At 50.2% G+C, this 18,696-nt stretch overlaps 1 protein-coding gene across 4 annotated transcripts in view; it reads right to left on the bottom strand.

The window, feature by feature from the left end:
• The window catches only part of LIMS2 (LIM zinc finger domain containing 2), a 39,800-nt gene extending 29,135 nt beyond the window's left edge, over nucleotides 1–10,665 (bottom strand). The window contains exon 1 of one of the 4 annotated variants that reach the window (XM_067742281.1): nucleotides 10,472–10,665. In XM_067742281.1, the coding sequence (XP_067598382.1) occupies nucleotides 10,472–10,638 (167 nt within the window). In that variant the 5' untranslated portion in view covers nucleotides 10,639–10,665. Of the gene's footprint in view, nucleotides 1–5,009; nucleotides 5,187–10,471 lie in introns of those variants that run through there. The other 3 variants (XM_067742284.1, XM_067742283.1, XM_067742285.1) reach the window with 3 other exon arrangements.
• Nucleotides 10,666–18,696: the final 8,031 nt, after the last annotated feature.

An 18,696-nucleotide genomic window follows, 5' to 3' on the forward strand; every position in this document is an offset into this window, starting at 1 on the left:
GGATTGAAAACTGAAATATTAGAGTTAACACTAAAGAACTCCTGGAAAAAAACATAGGTATAAATCTCCATTGATTAGGTAACAGTTTCCTAGATATGAAACCAAAAACTCAACCCATCAAAAATAAATAGGTAAATAGGACTTCATCAAAATTTAAACTTTTGTGCATTGAAGGACACTATCAGGCAAGTTAAAAGGCAATCCACAGCTGAAAGTATTTGCAAATCATATATCTGACGAGTGTCTAACATCCAGAATACAAAAAGAACTCTTACAACCCAACAATAAAAAGAATCCAATTTTAAAATGGGTACAGAATTTGAGTAGACATTTCTCCAAAGAAGATATACAAGTGGCCAATAAGCACCTGAAAAAGTGTCCAACGTCACAAGTCACTAGGGAAATAAAAGTCAAAACTATAATGTGATACCACTTTACACCTACTGATGCGGATAATGATGTATTAATTAGGACGTGGAGAACTGGAACCCTCACACGTTCCTGGTGGGAATGTAAAAATTGTGCTATTACTTGGAAAACAGCTTGGCAATTCCTCAAAAAATTTAACACAGAGTTACTATGTGACTCAGCAATTCTACTCCTAGGTGTTTGCTCCAGAAAGTAGAAAATATATATAGGGATGTTCACAGCAGCATTATTCATAAGAGCCAAAACTGGAAACAATTCAAATGTCCACCACAGGTGAACATATAGACAAAACGTGGTATATCCATATAAGGGAATATTTGGCTAAAAAATGGAACAAAGTACTGATTCATATGACAACATAAATGAACCTTGAAAACATGATGCTAAATGAAAGAAGCCAGGCAAAAAAAAAAAAAAGTGACTTAATGTACGGTTCCATCTATGTGTAACGTCCAGAACAGGCAAATCTGTAGAGACGGAAAGCAGACTAGGAATTGCCAAGGGCTGGGGGGGGGGGTGGTGGGGGGGGGAATTGACTGCAAATCGGTTTCTTTTGGGAGTGATGAAAATGTTCTAGATTAGTAGTGATGGTTGCATAACGTGGTGAATGTACTAAAAGCCACTGACCTGTACACTCTGAAACAGTGAATTTCATGGCATGGGATTCCTATCTCAAATGTTTAAGCAGCACACATGTAGCGATGAATGCAACTATGTCACTTACTAGGGCAGAGACAAGGGCCAGGGCAGCCGCCAGCAAGGCATGAGATGGCGCTGCCTCTCCGGCTGGGTGGTTAGTGCCACCCCCAGGGGAGCCAGCGACACCACCACAAACAGCGTCTCCGCCAGAGTCAACCTCACTGGGGGGCCGAAGACGACTCGCCCACATCCTTTGCCTGAGATGATGAGTGGTGTATTCCAACCTTCTTGCCTCACGGGAAATTCGAGTAAATAGACATCATCAGAAATTCAGAAGATCGGAATAAACAGAGCAAGGAGCACAGTTCAGGAACCTCCCTCTGCCCCGCTCCCCACCTAGAAATGAAGCCCCCAGGAGGGTTTAAGTGAGAATCTGCGTGTGGTAGGTGGGAGCGGGGAGCAGCAGTGTCGCCGGAGAGGCGGGCCAGCCGCTGTGCAGGGAACGCCTGGTGCCTCTCCACAGCGGTGTGCCCGGGCCACCCTGGGCCAGATCACACTGCTGACTGCTCAGTTTTCAGGAATTCCGTGAACTGCTTCACATCACGTGGGTAGCTTGAAGTGAGCCCAGGTAGAGGTGTTGTTATAGCACGGAACTGGGCACACACTACAGGTCAGGCCAGCCAGAGAGCGGAGTCTACACTAGAAGCAGAGGAAAAGGGAGGTGGTGAGGGGCCATGGGCGGGGCCCAGCCTGGGGCTCAGGCCTCAGCTGCACATCCCGTGTCACCTGCTTCCCACTGGGCTTAAACCCTTGACTCCATCACAGCCCCATGTGCTGTCCTGAGGGCTCTGGCTGCCACCCTAGCTGCACCTCGGCAGGTTCCTCTGCTGAGGGGGTCACTGGCCGTATTCCTGAGGAGGGTGGGGAGCAGCTGGGAGCACATCGGGGTCGGGGGAGGCTGGTAGGTGTGAGGAGAGGGCTCTAGCAGCCCCACTCTGCACCGCACCGAGCGTGGGACCCAGCTGCCATCTGGCAGCCTCTGCGGATGCCGGTCATGCGGTGGGTGGGACTTGGTGGGTAGGCCAAGCCACTGAGTCACACTGCTGCGAGCACCAGGTCCCAGGCTCCCTCTGGAAGACAGCTGCTGCCAGGCCAGGTCCCTGGGTAGGGGACATAACCCACTCGGGCTTGAAAACCGGTGACGCCAAAGGCCCCTTCAGCTGGAACAAAGATGCGGTGTTTTTAAGGTCCGGAGTCCCCAGGGCTGCAGCTGGGGCTGAGCCTCTTCCCACAGCACAGCTGCTCCCTAGGCAACCACGCCCACGTTCCAGGCCTCATTCACTCTTCCGCCCTAGCTCAGCCCTCTCCTGGGCTGCAGGCCCTCATGTCCAGTCTCAGGGTTTGCCCCTAGACTCACCACAGCTCTTCGAATGCTTCATGGCCCAAACTAGCTCTGTGTCCACTCCCACACCTGCCACCACAAACTGGGCATCCTCTTCCTGGATCCGTCCTGGGTCCAGACTCCACCCCCCAGGTCCCCTGAGTCCGTCTATTCTTCTCCAGCCCCATGGCTGCCAAGCAGAGGCTCTCCCGTTTCTTGCCTCCTGGCCAGTCTCCTTCCCCTTCTCTTCCTCAGCAGCCCCAGGCATGGGGTGACATGCCTGGTCATGCATGTAACCCCAGGTCACTTCAGTGGCTCCCCACTGCCCTCCCTCTGGTCTCATCTGCTGCAGTCCCACGGAGGGCTGGGACTTTACGCCGTTGGCAGGGACAGCCCCAGAAGGTGCATGAGGTGTACAAGGACAGGGTCATTTCCAAAGGTCAGCCTGGTCTGGCCAGCAAGGGATGATGTGTGGAGAACCAGCATTCAGGTGTGAGAACTGCCCTGGCATCTCGTGGGGGCAGTGGACGTGTGGAGGGCACGGTGGCATGAAAATGAAACTTCACAGCTTCTGGGACAGGAAAAACCTCGCCCACCCTGAAGATTGAATGTCCATTGCTCTGCCAGCCTGGCCCCTATGCCTGTGTGGGGAGGGGAGGCTAGCCAGCCCTGGCATGGACGCCGCATGTGGCAGGCAAACTTCAAAGGAGGGTGGAACACTGTGCTCACAGACCACTCACTGCTTGTGAAAAACAAATGAGCACGAGAATACACCACAAGAAAAGAAGAAAGCCACCAAAATGTTCCTGAGGGCATTTCTGAGGAGTGGAACTGCTGGTGTTTCCTTTCTTTCTTCTAATGTTTCTGTTACCTTTTTTGTTTCTGGGTTTTTCCAAACTCTCTAAGATGAGCAGTTTTACTTTCACAAGGAAAAACCCGACTCAGTGTTTTCCAAGGCTCACTCTGGTCCCTGTGTCACTTGACGACCAGCATCTTTCAGGCTCAGGGAGCCCGCTGGAGCCAGGCAGCAGCTGGGGCAGGCTGGCCTCTGCTCCCCCAACCCCACCCCCCGCCTGCCTTCCCAGCTTCTCCTGCCGGGCTGCGTCTGGCTGACCCGACGGCCCCCTCTCCCTGGAAGACCCCCGGGACTCAGGGTTGAGAGGACTCCTGCTGAGGGAACAGAGGTGCGTCAGGGTTTCTGCCTCAACGCCCACCCGGGGAATCTGGGCAGAAGCTGCTACAGAAGCTGGCACCCTGCGGCTCTGCCCTACGATCTCTTCTGCGCCTGGAGAACCACCTGCCACGCATCCCACCCCCACCCCACCACCCATCTGTCGCTGCTCCTGATTCCGTCCCTGTCCTTCGCTCTCCCTTCTTTTCCCCGGAAGCTCTGAGGGTGTGGAGCGAGGCAGCCACAGGGGCGCCCTGCGAGGGACCGGAGGACACGAGCGCACTAGGAGGGGTGAGCGCTGGAAGCTGGCTTTGTCCACAGACTTGGGTCGGGACAGGAGGTCTGGGAAGTGGGCAGCAAATCGCATATGAAGCACAGGACTCCCCAGGTGACAGGATCCGTGCTGGTTCCTGGGGCTGCCCTAAGACTCGGGGCCACAGCCTTAATAGCGATCAATGTGCCCCTGCAGGCTGGGCGACCGCCCTGCACATCGCCTAGGTTTGGGTCCACCACCCTGTCCCGAGTGGCCGCTCCCCACTCCTGAGCACTGCCTCTCCAAGCCCCTTTCCCCAGCAAAGCCACAGGGTGCCCTCCACCCTTCCGCCGAAGTCAAGGGGTGGTGAAGAAGAGCATCCTCCTCCCAGGGATTGGCTGGAAGGGGGCGCCCGGACCTCAGAGACCAGCCCCTCCCACGCAGCCGTGAGTCACGCACTTGTACCCAGCCATGTTCCAGAAAGGGCCGCAGAGGCCAACACTGGCCGGGAACTGGTGGACATGTGACTGGCCTGGTGAGTCACTCGGGCTCTGTGGCCTCAGTCACCCCATCTGTGCAATGGCCACAAGGGGTATGAGAGCAGAATCTGGGCCAGGCCTGGAGGAGTTTCCTGCCCCCAGCCTATCCCCGCGCAGCCTATGTTTGCGGGCAGCTCTGGCCAGGCCCCCAGACAGACCTTTTACCATTTTTCCCATTCCTGGCTTACAGAAGGCTCCAGAGCTGAGGCCTCACAGGATCACACAGGGAAGCTGGTAGAAGCCGACAGCCTGGGTTTTGACGCCTTGCCCTTTAGTTGCTTGTGACCTTGAGCAAGTCCCCGCCCCTCTGAGCCCTGAGCCCCGGTTCTCCGGAGGGGGCGGGGCTCACGGCCCCGTCGTGCGGGCAGGCGGTTCGGGGGACGGAACAGGCCCTTCACCTGTCGCTGCCAGGGGCCGGCGGGAGGGCGGGACGCGCGGGGCAGGGGCCGCTGACCTGAGCGGCGCTGCCGCCCGGGAGCGGCCGAGGTGGAGGGGACGCGCGAGGCCGGCGCGCGGGAAGGGCTCCGGGCGTGCGGGGGGTCCTGTCGCGCAGCCCCTCTCCCTGGCCAGCGGCGCCCTCCGCCCGGGGGCAGTTACCTTCCCGTCATGGTGGCCGAGCGCGCCGAACCGGGACCGCCTCGGGACCCCCAGAGCCTCCGCCGCCGCCGCCGCCCGCCGAGCGCCCTCCCGCAGGTCCGCGCGGAGCGAGGAGACGCCCAAAAAAGGCCGGGAGCCGCTCCGCCCGCCGCCCAGCCCAGCCCGGCCCAGCCCGGCCCAGCCCGGCCCAGCCACCCGAGCGGGAGGTGGGGGCCGCGGCCGGAGAGCTGGGCGGGGGTGGAGACGCCCCGCCCACGAGGTGTGGGCGGGGGCGGGCGAGGCGCTGGGAGCCCAACGCTGGAGCGCTGGGAGGGGGGGCGCCGCGCCACCCGCGCCGCCTTGTCTCGGGGGACACGCGAGCTCGGCCTGCGGCGGGCGCGGGTCACGTCCTCCCCGCCGGCTTCGCCCGCCACCTCCCGGATTCCGGGCATAGCTTTCCTTTAAAAGGGAGGGAAGTTATAATAAACGCGAACGAGCCCCCTCGCCCCGCCGGGGCGCCCCACCCGGCGCTCCCCCTCCGCTGTCCCGGGCCGCCCTGGAACGCGAACACACGCAGGGGGTGGGAGGACGGTGGAGAGAGCGGCGGTGCTGAGACCACCTCCCTCCCCGCTGGCCCCCAAGCCCGGAGTGCCCGCTGCGGCCCCGGGCAGGAAAGGGGGTCACGTTCGCGCTTTAATTCCGCAGACGGATGTTTCTGGGCACCGACTCCCTCCCGGGGCACTGGGGACTCCCAGTCCACGCAGTCTCGCCTCCAGGGAGGTCAAGGTCGAGGGGCGCCCCTCGGAGTCAGGAGCCAGGTTCTGCATACTTAGATGCCAGGCCAGGAGATTACCTAGTGCCCTCCCTAGGAAATTACCATCTCATCCAAGTCTGTGAGCAGCCCCCTAACCCAGCAGAAGGTACTTTGTAAAGACAGACCAAACGCCGAAGTTGGGGAGGAGGGCCAGGTACTACTCCTCCTGCCTATGATGAAGCGCTCGCTATTGGTAAGCTGAAGAGCCATTAAAGTGACCTGGCGATATAAAACCATTTAGGGAATCTATTCTGAGAAAAGTATTAAACAAACAAAACAAAAACCTCACTCTGCCTAAAGGCAGATATTTCTAGCGGGGCTGTGGAGTGTAGCTCATAATTGGAGACGGCCCAAATGACACCGTCGGGGGGCGGGGGGGGGGAGGCCCAAATGACACCGTCGGGGGGCGTGGGGGGGGTGGGCGGGCAGAACTGAGCAGCCTGGTCTATTAACCCGACTGAACGTCGCGCATTACTTCTTGGCAACAAAGACTATCTAGAAATGGCCATGCAAAATAGCAACCTATGAATAAACGGGAATTCAGAAAGACGAATCGATACTACCGTGCAGCCTTATATCTACAGAATAAGCTTGGAAAAGGCACCTGTTCCTAAGTAGCTGATATCTTGAAACTAGTGTGGTTTGCAGTTGTTCTTTTTGCTAACGTGTCTTAGCTGATTCACTGTAATTTGATGGTTAAGTGTAAAACGTGGATGATTTCTTGGGTCGTCTGCCTGTTGAGAGACAAATGCTTTCCATAACTGCGAACACAGAGAAGCAAGTGTGCTGGGGGCTGTGCACCAGAAATGGACTGGATGCTTAAGCGAATACTGGGGTCCTGTGGGAACCAAAGGGGATGAAAAGTAGACGGCAAAACACCAAAGGGACCTGCTCCCTACCTTTGGGGATCCCATGCCTGCCCTCCAGCCTTCCAGCCTCCCTTTGTACTGTTGCTGAGCAGGAGACTATCTGCCTGTGGCCAAACCAGAGCCCTCTGCTGCTCACCCATCGTCCAGAGTGCCTCTTCCCTGTGCCAGGGGCAAACTCAGCACGAGCTGGGTGACGACTGTGGCACCGTTCAGCCCCACTGGAGACGTGGAGCCTCCAGGAGTCATGGGCCAGCCTCCTACAGTGCACCTACAGGTCAGATTCGCAAGAAAGAGCAGGCAGTTGCCTGGCAGTGGTTATTCAGATGTTCACTCACTCATCACCCCTTCATTCAAGACTATTCATGGTATATCAGCACCAGGGGTACAGCTGTGAACAAGAGGACCTGGGCCAAGCTCTCACTGAGTTTAGCTGGGGGTGGGGAGAGACTGTAAACAAACATGATTTTAGACAGGGACAAGTGCTGCAAAGGAAAGGCAGTGTGCGGGACTGCTTTAGAGTGGAGGGGCAAGTGGAGGTGACGCTTGAATGAGGAAAAGAGTTGGCGGAAAAAACAGCAAGTGCTGTTTTTTTTTGTTTGTTTTTGCTTTTGTTTTTTGCTGCCCTGAGGTCAGAAAGAAGGTGGTCTGGAGAGCGGGAGGGCGGGGCATGGGGAATAAGGGAGAGGGTAGGGCCAGAGTGCAGGGGCGGGGTCTAAGCAAGGACGGACAAAACACTGACACCAACGTGGATGAATCTCCACACATGACTCTGAGTGAAAGAAGCCTTACGCAGAAGAGCTCCTGCTCCATTTATATCAAGCTCTACAGCAGAAAAACTAGCCAGTGGTGGGAAAAAGTCAGGATGGTGGCTGCCTCAGGGTGTGCGTGGGGGGCAAGGGTTGGCTGGAAAAGGACATGAAGAAACTTTTGGGGGTGATGATAATGTTCTATATCTTAATAGGGGCTTGGGTCACACAAGTGTATGCTTTTGTCAAAAATCATGAAATGTACAGTTAAGATTTGTGCATTTAATCTTGAGAAAGAAAAACAGAGCTGGAGGAATCAGGCTCCCTGACTTCAGACTATACTACAAAGCTACAGTAATGAAGACAGTATGTTACTGGCACAAAAACAGAAATATAGAGCAATGGAACAGGATAGTAAGCCCAGAGATAAACCCACGCACATATGGACACCTTATCTTTGATAAAGGAGGCAAGAATATACAGTGGAGAAAGGACAGCCTCTTCAATAAGTGGTGCTGGGAAAACTGGACAGCTACATGTAAAAGAGTGAAATTAGAACACTCCCTAACACCATACACAAAAATAAACTCAAAATGGAGTAAAGACCTAAATGTAAGGCCAGACACTATCAAACTCTTAGAGGAAAACATAGGCAGAACACTCTGTGACATAAATCACAGCAAGATCCTTTTTGACCCACCTCCTAGAGAAATGGAAATAAAAACAAAAATAAACCAATGGGACCTAATGAAACTTAAAAGCTTTTGCACAGCAAAGGAAACCATAAACACACGGTTGCACATCCCAGGGAAGGTAGTGGGGGAGTGGGCACTGTGAACCTGGAGCTCAGAGAGGTCCCATCTCTGCAAAGATGTGGAAGGTTTGGTGCAGATGGAGTTTCAACCCTGGGGCTCATGAGGTCACTGAAGGTGTCTGTGCTGAGCCAGGAGCCCTCCAAGGGTGAGAGGTCAGGGGACCAGGGAGTGAGGAGGAGAGGGGTGAGGTATCACAGAAGCCCGGAGGGTATGACTGCTCCCATGTGCAAGCTGCTCTGGCTGCAGGACAGGGAGGGACCTGGGTTTGGTGTCAAGAGCAGGCCCGTGCGTGTGAGGGGACCTGAGTCCAGCTGGAGGGGTGCGGTGGGACCCTGCAGTGCCCCACTCCTAGGAGCACTCCTCACTGTGGCCATGCAGACGGTGCTCCCCTGCAGTGGGGCATGCAGCACCCTAGGGGGAGAATGGAGGTGACAGAGAACGTTATAGCTGCTTGGAGAAATCCTGCTCTAGGGGAGCAGAGACGTGGGAGGGAGGGAGGGGGAAAGGGTGCAGTTCGGAGGCTGGGGTTTGACAGGGAGGGAGCCCCTGATGACACTCAGAAGTGAGGCGTGAATCACCCACTTAATGTGATGATTCAGAGCATGACAGATGAGGCTTTGAGACAGGCAAGGCTGAGCCACAAAGCAAGCAGTGGAGCGACACGGGAGCTGTCCTAGAAGGGAGGCGTGGGGTCCCCCCCGGGCGCAGGCTCCACACCTTCTGGGTATCTGTGAGCACCCCCTTCCCAGGGGTTTCCCTGGCTGCCCCGCCCATCCACCCTCTCACTCCCCACTCCAGCCCAGCAGCACACCTGAGCTAGCCCTGTGCCCAGGGGTCCCATGGTGGGGGGCTGGGGGTCATGGGGGCCAAAGGAGGGGTTGGGCCTCCCTCAACCAGCATGGCCTCATCAGTAGGCTGAGGGCAGTGGGAACTGGGGGTCTCCAGGTGCCTCGAGTGGCCTCTCGAGAGCCAGGGCCCTTCCCCCATGTGGCAATGGGATGGAGAAAGAGGTCTCAGGATCTCTCCTGCCATGGGCCTTCCCAGCAGGCAGGACGGGTGTCACGGCCCATGTGATGTGAGGGCCCCAGGGGTCTCTCGCCCTGCGTCTGGTCTGGGCATTTCCCTCTCAGGGTGTTGGGGGTGGTCAAGCACTGGTCCTCGTAGGGGAGGAATACATAACTCAAATTAGCCAGCTCTTTCGAGTGTAAAGTTTGTTCCCGAAGTGGCCTGCGAGAATCCCTGGGGAGGGCCAGGGAAGCACCTGGACTGTTCCAGCCGGAGCCTCTCCCCAGCCCAGGCTTCCCAGGCTGAGACATGAACAGCGGGCAGCACACCCACAGACACCAGAACATTTGTCATTTTGACAAATACATTTTTCCATTTTAAAATGTGAGCATGCCCTCAGAACACACCGTCTGACCAGTACAAAACGTCCTTGCTTCTTCTTGGACCACGCAGCGCTCCATGAAATAAGCCGGTGGAATCGTAACCCACTAATTCTTGTAACACTTGTAGAACAAACAGAGAGACCCAGAGCCCTTCTTCAGGGTAAGGAGAACACAGGACCCTTCTTCAGAGTCTGGTTTACTCAGGGGTGTTTTTGAGCCAAGGAGCTTCACCACTCATGGCTCGGCGGCCTTTCCAGAGGCTGCCTGCCTTGCATTTGGAAGAGAAAAATGCATGTCACTCTTGCCTTGGCTCTGGGGCGGACTTGACTCCCGAGTTTGGAACAAGAGTGGCCGGAGAACAGCCCCCAGCAGGCGCTCAGCAATGCCACATTGTTGCACCTCAAACATCATGGCCTCCGTCACCCGACAAGAAACCACCTGTGCACGGTGACCACAGAGTTCTTCACCTGCAGGGTCCCCAGCCTCTCCCTGCTTCTAAAAGCACCTTTCTTCCACGCGCCGAGGTCTGTTTCACTTTCCCTTTTCCACGAGGACGACCAACTGCCAACCTCCCCATGGGAGCATCTCCATCCCGTGTGCAGAATAAAGATCGGCTGTGCCCACGCCCACCCGCAGCCTGTCCATCCGTGGCCTGCCCAGCAGGAGGCCCAGCATCTGGCCAAGGTAAGCCGGGCATTCCCCCCCAGGGCTGGTCCCTTTCCCCCCTTAGCGACATTAGCGTGACCACTTAGACGGCATCAAGGGAATGGCAGGGAGAACCAGGAACAGGGCCCCACGCACATCTCCAGAGCAAAAAGCACCACTCGCTGGGCACCACGCAGCGTCTCTACCTCAGAGGGCTGAGTCGCCACCCGGCCTCGTCCTGCTGCTTCCATCGCCGAGCACCGCCCGCCACTTCTCTGGGGAAGAGCAGCTGCCTGGCCCTCCTGGCGTGGCCACGTGGAGAAGGCCTGGGCAGCCCCTGGGAGTGTCCAGTCACCACGGGGTACCCAGGCATTTCAGCCCCATCTCTCCCTGGACAGGAGGCTGGGCTGGAGCTGGCGCTGGGGCAGGAGGCCCTTCTGGGATGGGGAGAAGATGGAGGAAGCCGAGGAAGGAAGGGCCGGCCTCCCTGGGGAGGTGCCTGCTGGGCGGGCCATTGAAAGCCTATTCCCTGCCGGCCGGGAGCCAGGGCTGCAGAACAAATGGAGCGACAGCTGTCCTCTGAATTCAGAGGGGCCGGCAGAGGCGCAGCCGCCCCTGCTAAACTGAGCGTTCACTAAACTGGCTTCATGAGCCCCTGGGAAGCCTGATGCTTAGAACAGGTACGCAGGCCAAAGCCACTCCCCGACAAGGGCACAAGAAGAGAGAACCTGCAACCACATGGAATAACCCCAGATCGCTTACTAAGACACCTCCCTGCCAGTTACTGTTTCCCCGAGAAGGAAAGTCTCGAGATGATTTATGTCAAATCAGTTATAATCTTCTGCTATAAAACTTTCATTGTATTGCGAAATGCCCAGAAGTAGAAAGAAAGTAGAAAGAAGAAAACTTGAGTCGCACCGTCCAAGATGGGTGCTGACGACACCTTTGTTCCGGTCTCACTTGGGCAGAGTTGTTTGGTGATCTGCTTGCAGAGTTATCTTGTGCTCCTTTTGTGTTTGCAATTCCATGCTCTGTTTCTTCACGGCAGATGGCCGCACTGATGGGCACTGAGCAGGGCGGCCCCAGTCGTCCAGCTCTGGGCATCAGTCACACTGCGGAGTACCTAAATGCTGCTCCGGGATCTCCCTGGATTTGTGCTGCCGGCTAGGGGTGGGCCGGCATGCGTGTGCACCGCTCTCATGAGGATGACTGGTCTTCGTTTCTCAATCAAACGTTACACCCCTGGGGGTTGGAACTGTTGAACTTTCACACAACATAGCACCCAAGAGGGCCAGCTAGATCTAGAGCAGGCGCTCAGCCGTTTGCCGGAACCGGTGATGTTATACTGTATTGACATGTTGTTTAAAATGACTTGCCATCACGCTATAAATATGCTAGACGCCAGAACGTAAACTCTCCCAGAACAGACTCCCGCCCTGTTCACTGCTCTACCCCCTGGACCAAGGACAGGGCTCTCTCTACTCAGAGAAGCTGTCAGTAAATATTTGTTAAATGAACATTGTTTTAAACATTCTTGGTCAGTTTTATACACGTATGATGAGCTGCCTAATTGTAGAGTACATATCATACTCCTGTTGCTGGAAGCATCTCAAATATCATCTTACTCAACACATCAGTTCCTGAACTGAATTTGTAGAACTGAAAGAGTTTACACCCAGGGGAATCTATCATTCGAGGAAATCTTGATGGAAAGTATTCTTTGAAAAATGGAGTCTGTTTGGAAATGCAATTAATGCTCAAAGTCATCTTACACATGCCGGACTTTCATAGCTGTTCACTAGTCTGAGATTTGCCCCGGGAGAAGCCGGTCTGGGAACACCCCCAGCCCCGCCAAGGCACAGTAACTTTGACCAGCACTAATGCTACTCCATTAACTGACCAGCTACAGGGAGGCCCAAGGCCTCTGACCGGTGCCGCCCAGAGAAGCTGTAATTCCACCCGCGTGTCTGTCGATTAGGACCGAGTCCGTAAGGGTGGGGTCCAAGCACGAGCGCAAAGCAGAAATCAGCTGCACATCTTTTCCCCTGGGGCCACCCCCAGAGTTGTCTACATGAAGACACTTGGAGCCCAAGGATTCTGCTGGGCAAGAAGGGTGCAGACACCTGGGACCAAAAGGGGCTGGGCCGGCATCTAATGGTTACGCTGAGGCTTAGAAACACTGTATCAAGTGGAAAAACCCACGCTCTGAAGGGCAGTGTGGCATCGTGGTTTGAAGAGTATAGACCATAGAGTCAGGCTACGTGGGTTCAGATACTATCTCACACTTCCTGTGTGACGGACAACTGCTTCCCTGCTCTGAGCCACAGTCTCCTCACCTGTAAAACAGGGTTGATAACAGTAATCCTAATAAAGATTTTGTGGGGATTAAATAAACTCATATATGTAAATGGTTCTCAAAAGTATTGAGGATACCAAAGATAGTTTGGTACCAAGGATATACCAAGGTAGAGCAAGGATACTTTTATTTATGTGGGTTATATCTATCAATATTTACCATATTAGAAATTAAAATGAAAAAATTTTAATTAGTTATCAATTCATTTAAAAATCAATAAGAATGGGGACTTCCCTGGTGGTCCAGTGGTAAAGAATCCGCCTTCCAATGCAGGGGACGTGGGTTCAGTCCCTGGTTGGGGAACTAAGATCCCACATGCCCCGGGGCAACTAAGCCCGCGCGCCGCAACTACTGAGCTCGCGCGCCTCAGTGAGAGAGCCCGCGTGCCTCAAACTACAGAGCCCACACACCCTGGAGCCCACGCGCCACATCTAGAGAGAGAAAACCCGCACGCCACAACTAGAGAGAAGCGTGGGTGCTGCAACACAAGATCCCGCGTGCCTCAACAAAAGATCCTGCGTGCTGCAACTAAGACCTGATGCAGATTAAAAAAAAAAAATCAGTAAGAACATTAGTACGTATTAACATGATACATGTTTATGAAAACTATATTTTCCAAGACAAAAAATAATTACTAAGACTTCTATACCCAGCCAAGATGAAGTGGCAGGAACCAAACAAAATATGTAAAACAAGAGACAAAGTATATGAAACAATTGTTTTCAAGATACTGAACATTAGGATGGTGATCATAAGAGACAGAACAGACAAGTGAGCAGTGATTGCCCCAGCTTACTGCCTGAAGAGCGCTCCCAGGCCCGAGCCTGGAGAAAAGGAACCCAGGCAGAGCTGAGAGAACTCCCTTAAGGAGATGCAGCAGAGAGCCCAGGGAGGCAGAGGCAGCTGGACTTCGTGGGACTGGATCCTGGGAAGGAGAAGGTTGCACAGAGAGAGAACTCCGAAGATCAGAGGGTCCGCCTCAAGCACTCAGCTGAGTGCTGACAAGCACGTGCATGTGAGAAACTACTCCCTCGGGGAAAACCACTGGAAATAGTGCGAGGAAACAGTGTCTGGTACCTTCACAGGGCCAAGAATGATGCCGATTTCCACCAGCCAGATTGAGAAATCCCAGGATGGAGGAACGTAAACTACCCAAACGGAACACAGAGGGATAGACTGAAAAAAATGTAGAGAACCCCAGAGACCTGTAACACTATTACAGAATGGTACAATGTCGACACTAGTGGACTGTGCATAGGTTATGTATATATGACTTTTTAGAGCAAGTACTAAAAAATCTATACAAAGAGTTACACCAAAAAACACTACAGATAAAGCAAAGTGGAATTCTAAAAATATGTTCAAGGGTAACATGGGGAGGCAGAATAAAAAGGAATGATACACACACAGCTTGGACATATCTCAAGAGCATTATGCTGGGTGAAAAACAAAAAGCCAGTCTTAAAAGATGACCTACTATGCAATTCATATAACATCTTTGAAATAACAAAGTTATGTTATAGAGAAGGAAAACAGTTTAGTGGTTGCCAGGGGTTAGGAATGGTTGGAGAGGGGGTAAGTGTGACTCTAAAGGAGTTTTCTGATCCATTAACATGGGTTGTCTCTCCATTTATTTAGATTTTATTTAATTTCACTGAACAGTGTTTTGTAGTTTCCAGTGTACAAGTCTTGCCCTACTTTAGATAGTTTATTCCCAAGTATTTTATTCTTTTGGGTGTGATTGTAAATGCACTTGCTTTCTTAATTTCCTTTTCAGATATATCCTTGTTAGTGTATAGAAATACAATTAAAATTTGTACACTGATCTTTTATCCAATAACCCTGCTGAACTTGTTTATTAATTCTAATAGTTTCATAGGGGATTCCTTAAGTTTTTCCACATAACAGATGTCATCTGCAAATATAGTTTCACTTCTTCCCTTCCAAACTTGTTGCTTTTTATTTATTTTTCTTGCCTATTTTCCCTGGCTGGAACCTCCAGTACACTGTTGAATAGAAATCTTGTTCTTGCTGTTAGCCTGAAAGTATAGTCTTTCACCATTAAATATATTAGCTGTGTTTTGTAGACCTCTTTTATCATGCTGAGGAGTTTCCCTGTCTTGCTTCGTTGTTATATGTTTTATCGTGAAAGGGTGTTAGATTTTGTCAAATGCTTTTCTTGTATCTATTGAAAGGATCATGTCACTTTTGTCCTGTATTCTATTAATGTGGTGTGTTACATTGTTTGATGTTCATATATTATTCCAATCTTGCATTCCTGGGATAAATCCTAGGGTAATGGTGTGTAATCCTCTGTACATGTTGCTAGATTTGGTTTGCTAGTAATCAGCTGAGGATTTTTGTGTATATTCATGAGATGTTTGTCTGTGGTTTTCTTCGTTTTGTGATGTCTTTCTCTGGTTTTGATATCAAGTACCTGATCTCACAGTATGAGTTGGGAAGTGTCCCCATCTCTTCTATTTTTGGAAGAGTTTGTGAAGGATTGGTGTTAATTCTTTAAACGTTTGGTAGAATTCCCCTGTAAAACTTCTGGTCCTGGGTTTTCCTTTGTGGGTAGCTTTTAAATTACTAATTCAATCTCTTTATTTGTTATGAGTCTTTTCAGATTTACTATATTTCCTTGAATTCGTTTTGGTAGTTTCTGTTTCTATGAACTTGTCCATTTCATCTAGATTATCTAATTTATTGGTATAGAACTGTTCATAGTATTCTTTTTTTTAATATTTATTTATTTGGTTGTGTGGGGACTTAGTTGTGGCAGGAGGGCTCCTTAGTTGCGGCATGTGAGCTCCTTAGTTGCTGCTCACCGGCTCCTTACTTGCGGCTCACTGGCTCCTTAGTTGTGGCACACAGGCTTCTTAGTTGTGGCATGCGAACTCTTAGTTGCGGCATGCATGTGGGATCTAGTTCCCTGATCAGCAATCGAACCCGGGCCCCCTGCATTGGGAGCATGGAGTCTTATCCACTGCACCACCAGGGAAGTCCCCCAGAGTATTCTCCCATAACCCTTTTATTTCTGTTAGCTTGATAGTGATTCCTTTCTTCTTCTTTTTTTTTTTTTTTAGTTGTGGCATGCAGACTCTTAGTTGCAGCATATGGACTTTCTTAGTTGTGGCATGTGGACTTCTTAGTTGTGGCATGCATGTGGGATCTAGTTCCCTGACCAGGGATCAAACCCAGGCCCCCTGCATTGGGAGCATGGAGTCTTACCCACTGGACCACCAGAGAAGTCTTGTGATTCCTTTGTTTCATTTCTGATTTTAGTCATTTGTGTATGTGTGTGTGTGTGTGTGTGTGTGTGTGTGTGTGTGTGTGTGTGTGTGTGTGTGTGTGTGTGAGAGTGTAGCTAAAGGTTTATCAGTTTTGCTGATCTTTTTAAACTTTGGTTTCATTGACTTTTATTTTTCCATTCTCTATTTATTTCCACTTTGCTTTATTTTGTTTCCTTCCTTCTGCTTGCATTGGGTTTAGTTTTCTCATCTGTTTCTAATTTCTTAAGGTGAAAAGATAGGTTATTGATTTCAGATCTTTCTTCTTTTTTAACGTACACTTTAACAGGTACAAATCTCCCTCTGAGCACTGCTTTTCCTTCACCCCGTAAGTTTTTGTATATTTGTCTTCATTTTCATTCATCTCAGTGTATTTTCTAATTTCCTTTGTGATCTATTCTTTGACCCTTGTGTTCTTTAGGACTATGTTAATTTCCACATATTTGTAAATTTCCCAAATTTCCTTCCGTTATTGATTTCTAATTTCATTCCATGTTGTCAGAGAACATATTTTGTATGATATTAGTCATCTTAGATATTTTGAGGTTTGTTTTATTGGCCTAGCATATGATCTATCCTGGAGAATGTTTCATGTGCCCATGAGAAGAACGTATATTTTGCTTTTTTTCTTTTTTTTTGCTGGCTGCACCATGCAGCATGTGGGATCTTAGTTCCCTGACCAGTGATCAAACCCACATCCCTTGCATTGGAAGTGTGGAGTCTAAACCACTGGACAGCCAGGGAAACCCCTGTATTTTGCTTTTGTTAGGTGGAGTGGTCTGAAGATGTCTCCTTCCCTTCTCTGTGTTATTGTTATACACATTACATCCATATATATTATAAACCCAAGAATAAGTTCTTATAATCCTTACTTTACATAATCCTATGTCTTTTAAAGATTCTGTGAGAAGAAAGTGGAGTAATTATATATTTATAAAATTATACTAAACTTTTTTTAGCATTTCTGATTCTATTTTTCTTGTGGATTTGAGTTACCATCTGGTGTCATTACCTTATTCCAAAACAGCTTTCTTCCCACCTCCCTCCTCAGTGCTGTTATTGTCAGATAACATTTTGACAAAATTTCTATAAGTGAAAAGCCTAAGAATACAGTTATATACATATATCCTAGGTAATTACTTTTTAAACAAGAGAAGAAAAGAAGGGAAATATGCAATAATACTGTCTTTTGAAATTATCCATCTTTACTGACACTTTGCTTTTCACATGGATTTGAATTACTATCTTGTGTCATTTGTTTTCAGTCTGAAGAACTTATTTTAGTATTTCTTATGTCAGGCTTGCTAGCAATATATTTTTTCAGGTTCCCTTAATTTTGAAATATCTTTATGTTTTGAAAGACAGTTTTGCTGGATATAGAATTCTTGGTTGACAGGATTTTACTTTAAGCACTTTGAATACCATCTTCTGGCCTCCATTGTTTCTGATGAGATGTCAGCTGTCAATCTTATATGTGATGAATTGTTTTCCTCTTGCTGTTTTTTAATATTTTCTCTTTATCTTTGACTTTCAATGTTGTGACTATGATATATCTCAGTGTGGATTTCTTTATGTTTATCTTACCTGAAGTTCCTTGTGCTTATTGGATGTACAGATTAATGTCTATGATCAAATTTGGGAAAATTTCAGCCATGACTCCTAATAATTTTTATGCCCCCTTTTCTCCCTTTTCTCCATTATGCATATGTTGGTGCACTAAATAGTGTCTCACATTAGTCTGAGGCTCTGATTATTTTTCTTGTTTTTCAGATTGCATTATCTCTATTGAACCCATCTTCAAGTTCACCAGTTCTTTCTTCTGCCAACTCAAATCTGTAGAAAGCCCCAGTGAATTTTTCATTTTGGTTATTGTACCAGAATTTTCATCTCCAGAATTTTTATTTGGTTCTTTTATATAATTTCTCTTTATTGGTATTCTCTATCTGATGAGACATTGTCATCAAGTCTTCTTTTTTTTTCTTTCTTTTTTTTTTGGCCACGCCGCACGGCTTATGGGATCTTAGTTCCTGGACCAGGGATTGAACCCAGGCCATGACAGTGCAAGAGCTGAGTCCTATGGACTTCCCTGGTAGTCCAGTGAGTAAGACTCTGCACTCCAAATGCAGGGGGCCCGGCTTCGATCCCTGATCAGGAAACTAGATCCCACATGCATGCCGCAACTAAGAGTTTGCATGCCACAACTAAAGATCCCGCATGCCTCAACTAAGGAGCCTGCATGCTGCAACTAAGACCCAGCACAGCCTAAATAAATAAATAAAAAGAACCTGAGTCCTGATCACTGGACTGCCATTGAATTCCCAAGTCTTCTTTTAATTCTTTAAGCATGGTTTCCTTTAGTTCTTTGAAAATATTTATAATGGTTTCTTCTTTTCCTATGTATGGGTCACACTTTACTGTTTTTTTTGTGTGTGTCAAATAGTTTTTGTTGAAAACTGGATGTTTTATATATTATACTAGCAACTCTGGATACCAATTCTCTCCATCCCCCAGGAATTGATGCTGTTCTTTGCTTGGTCATTTATTTGTTCAGTGACTTGCTGAACTAACTCTGTGAAGTCTATTTCCCCTGCAGTGTGAAGCTTCTGATGTCCCTATTCAGATCTTGTCTTGCTTTTATATTTTAGTCTGGCTTCCCAGGGGTCACCCCTGGGTCAGCATAAGCCACTTATTGGTCAACGGGTGTGCTTAAGCCCCCTTGAACAGTCATATTTTTTACCCTTTACCATTGGGTGTATGTGTGGTTTGGATGCTGCTATCACAGCTT

Source organism: Pseudorca crassidens, chromosome 6 (assembly GCF_039906515.1).
Source record: "Pseudorca crassidens isolate mPseCra1 chromosome 6, mPseCra1.hap1, whole genome shotgun sequence".
Taxonomy (NCBI): Eukaryota; Metazoa; Chordata; class Mammalia; order Artiodactyla; family Delphinidae; genus Pseudorca; species Pseudorca crassidens.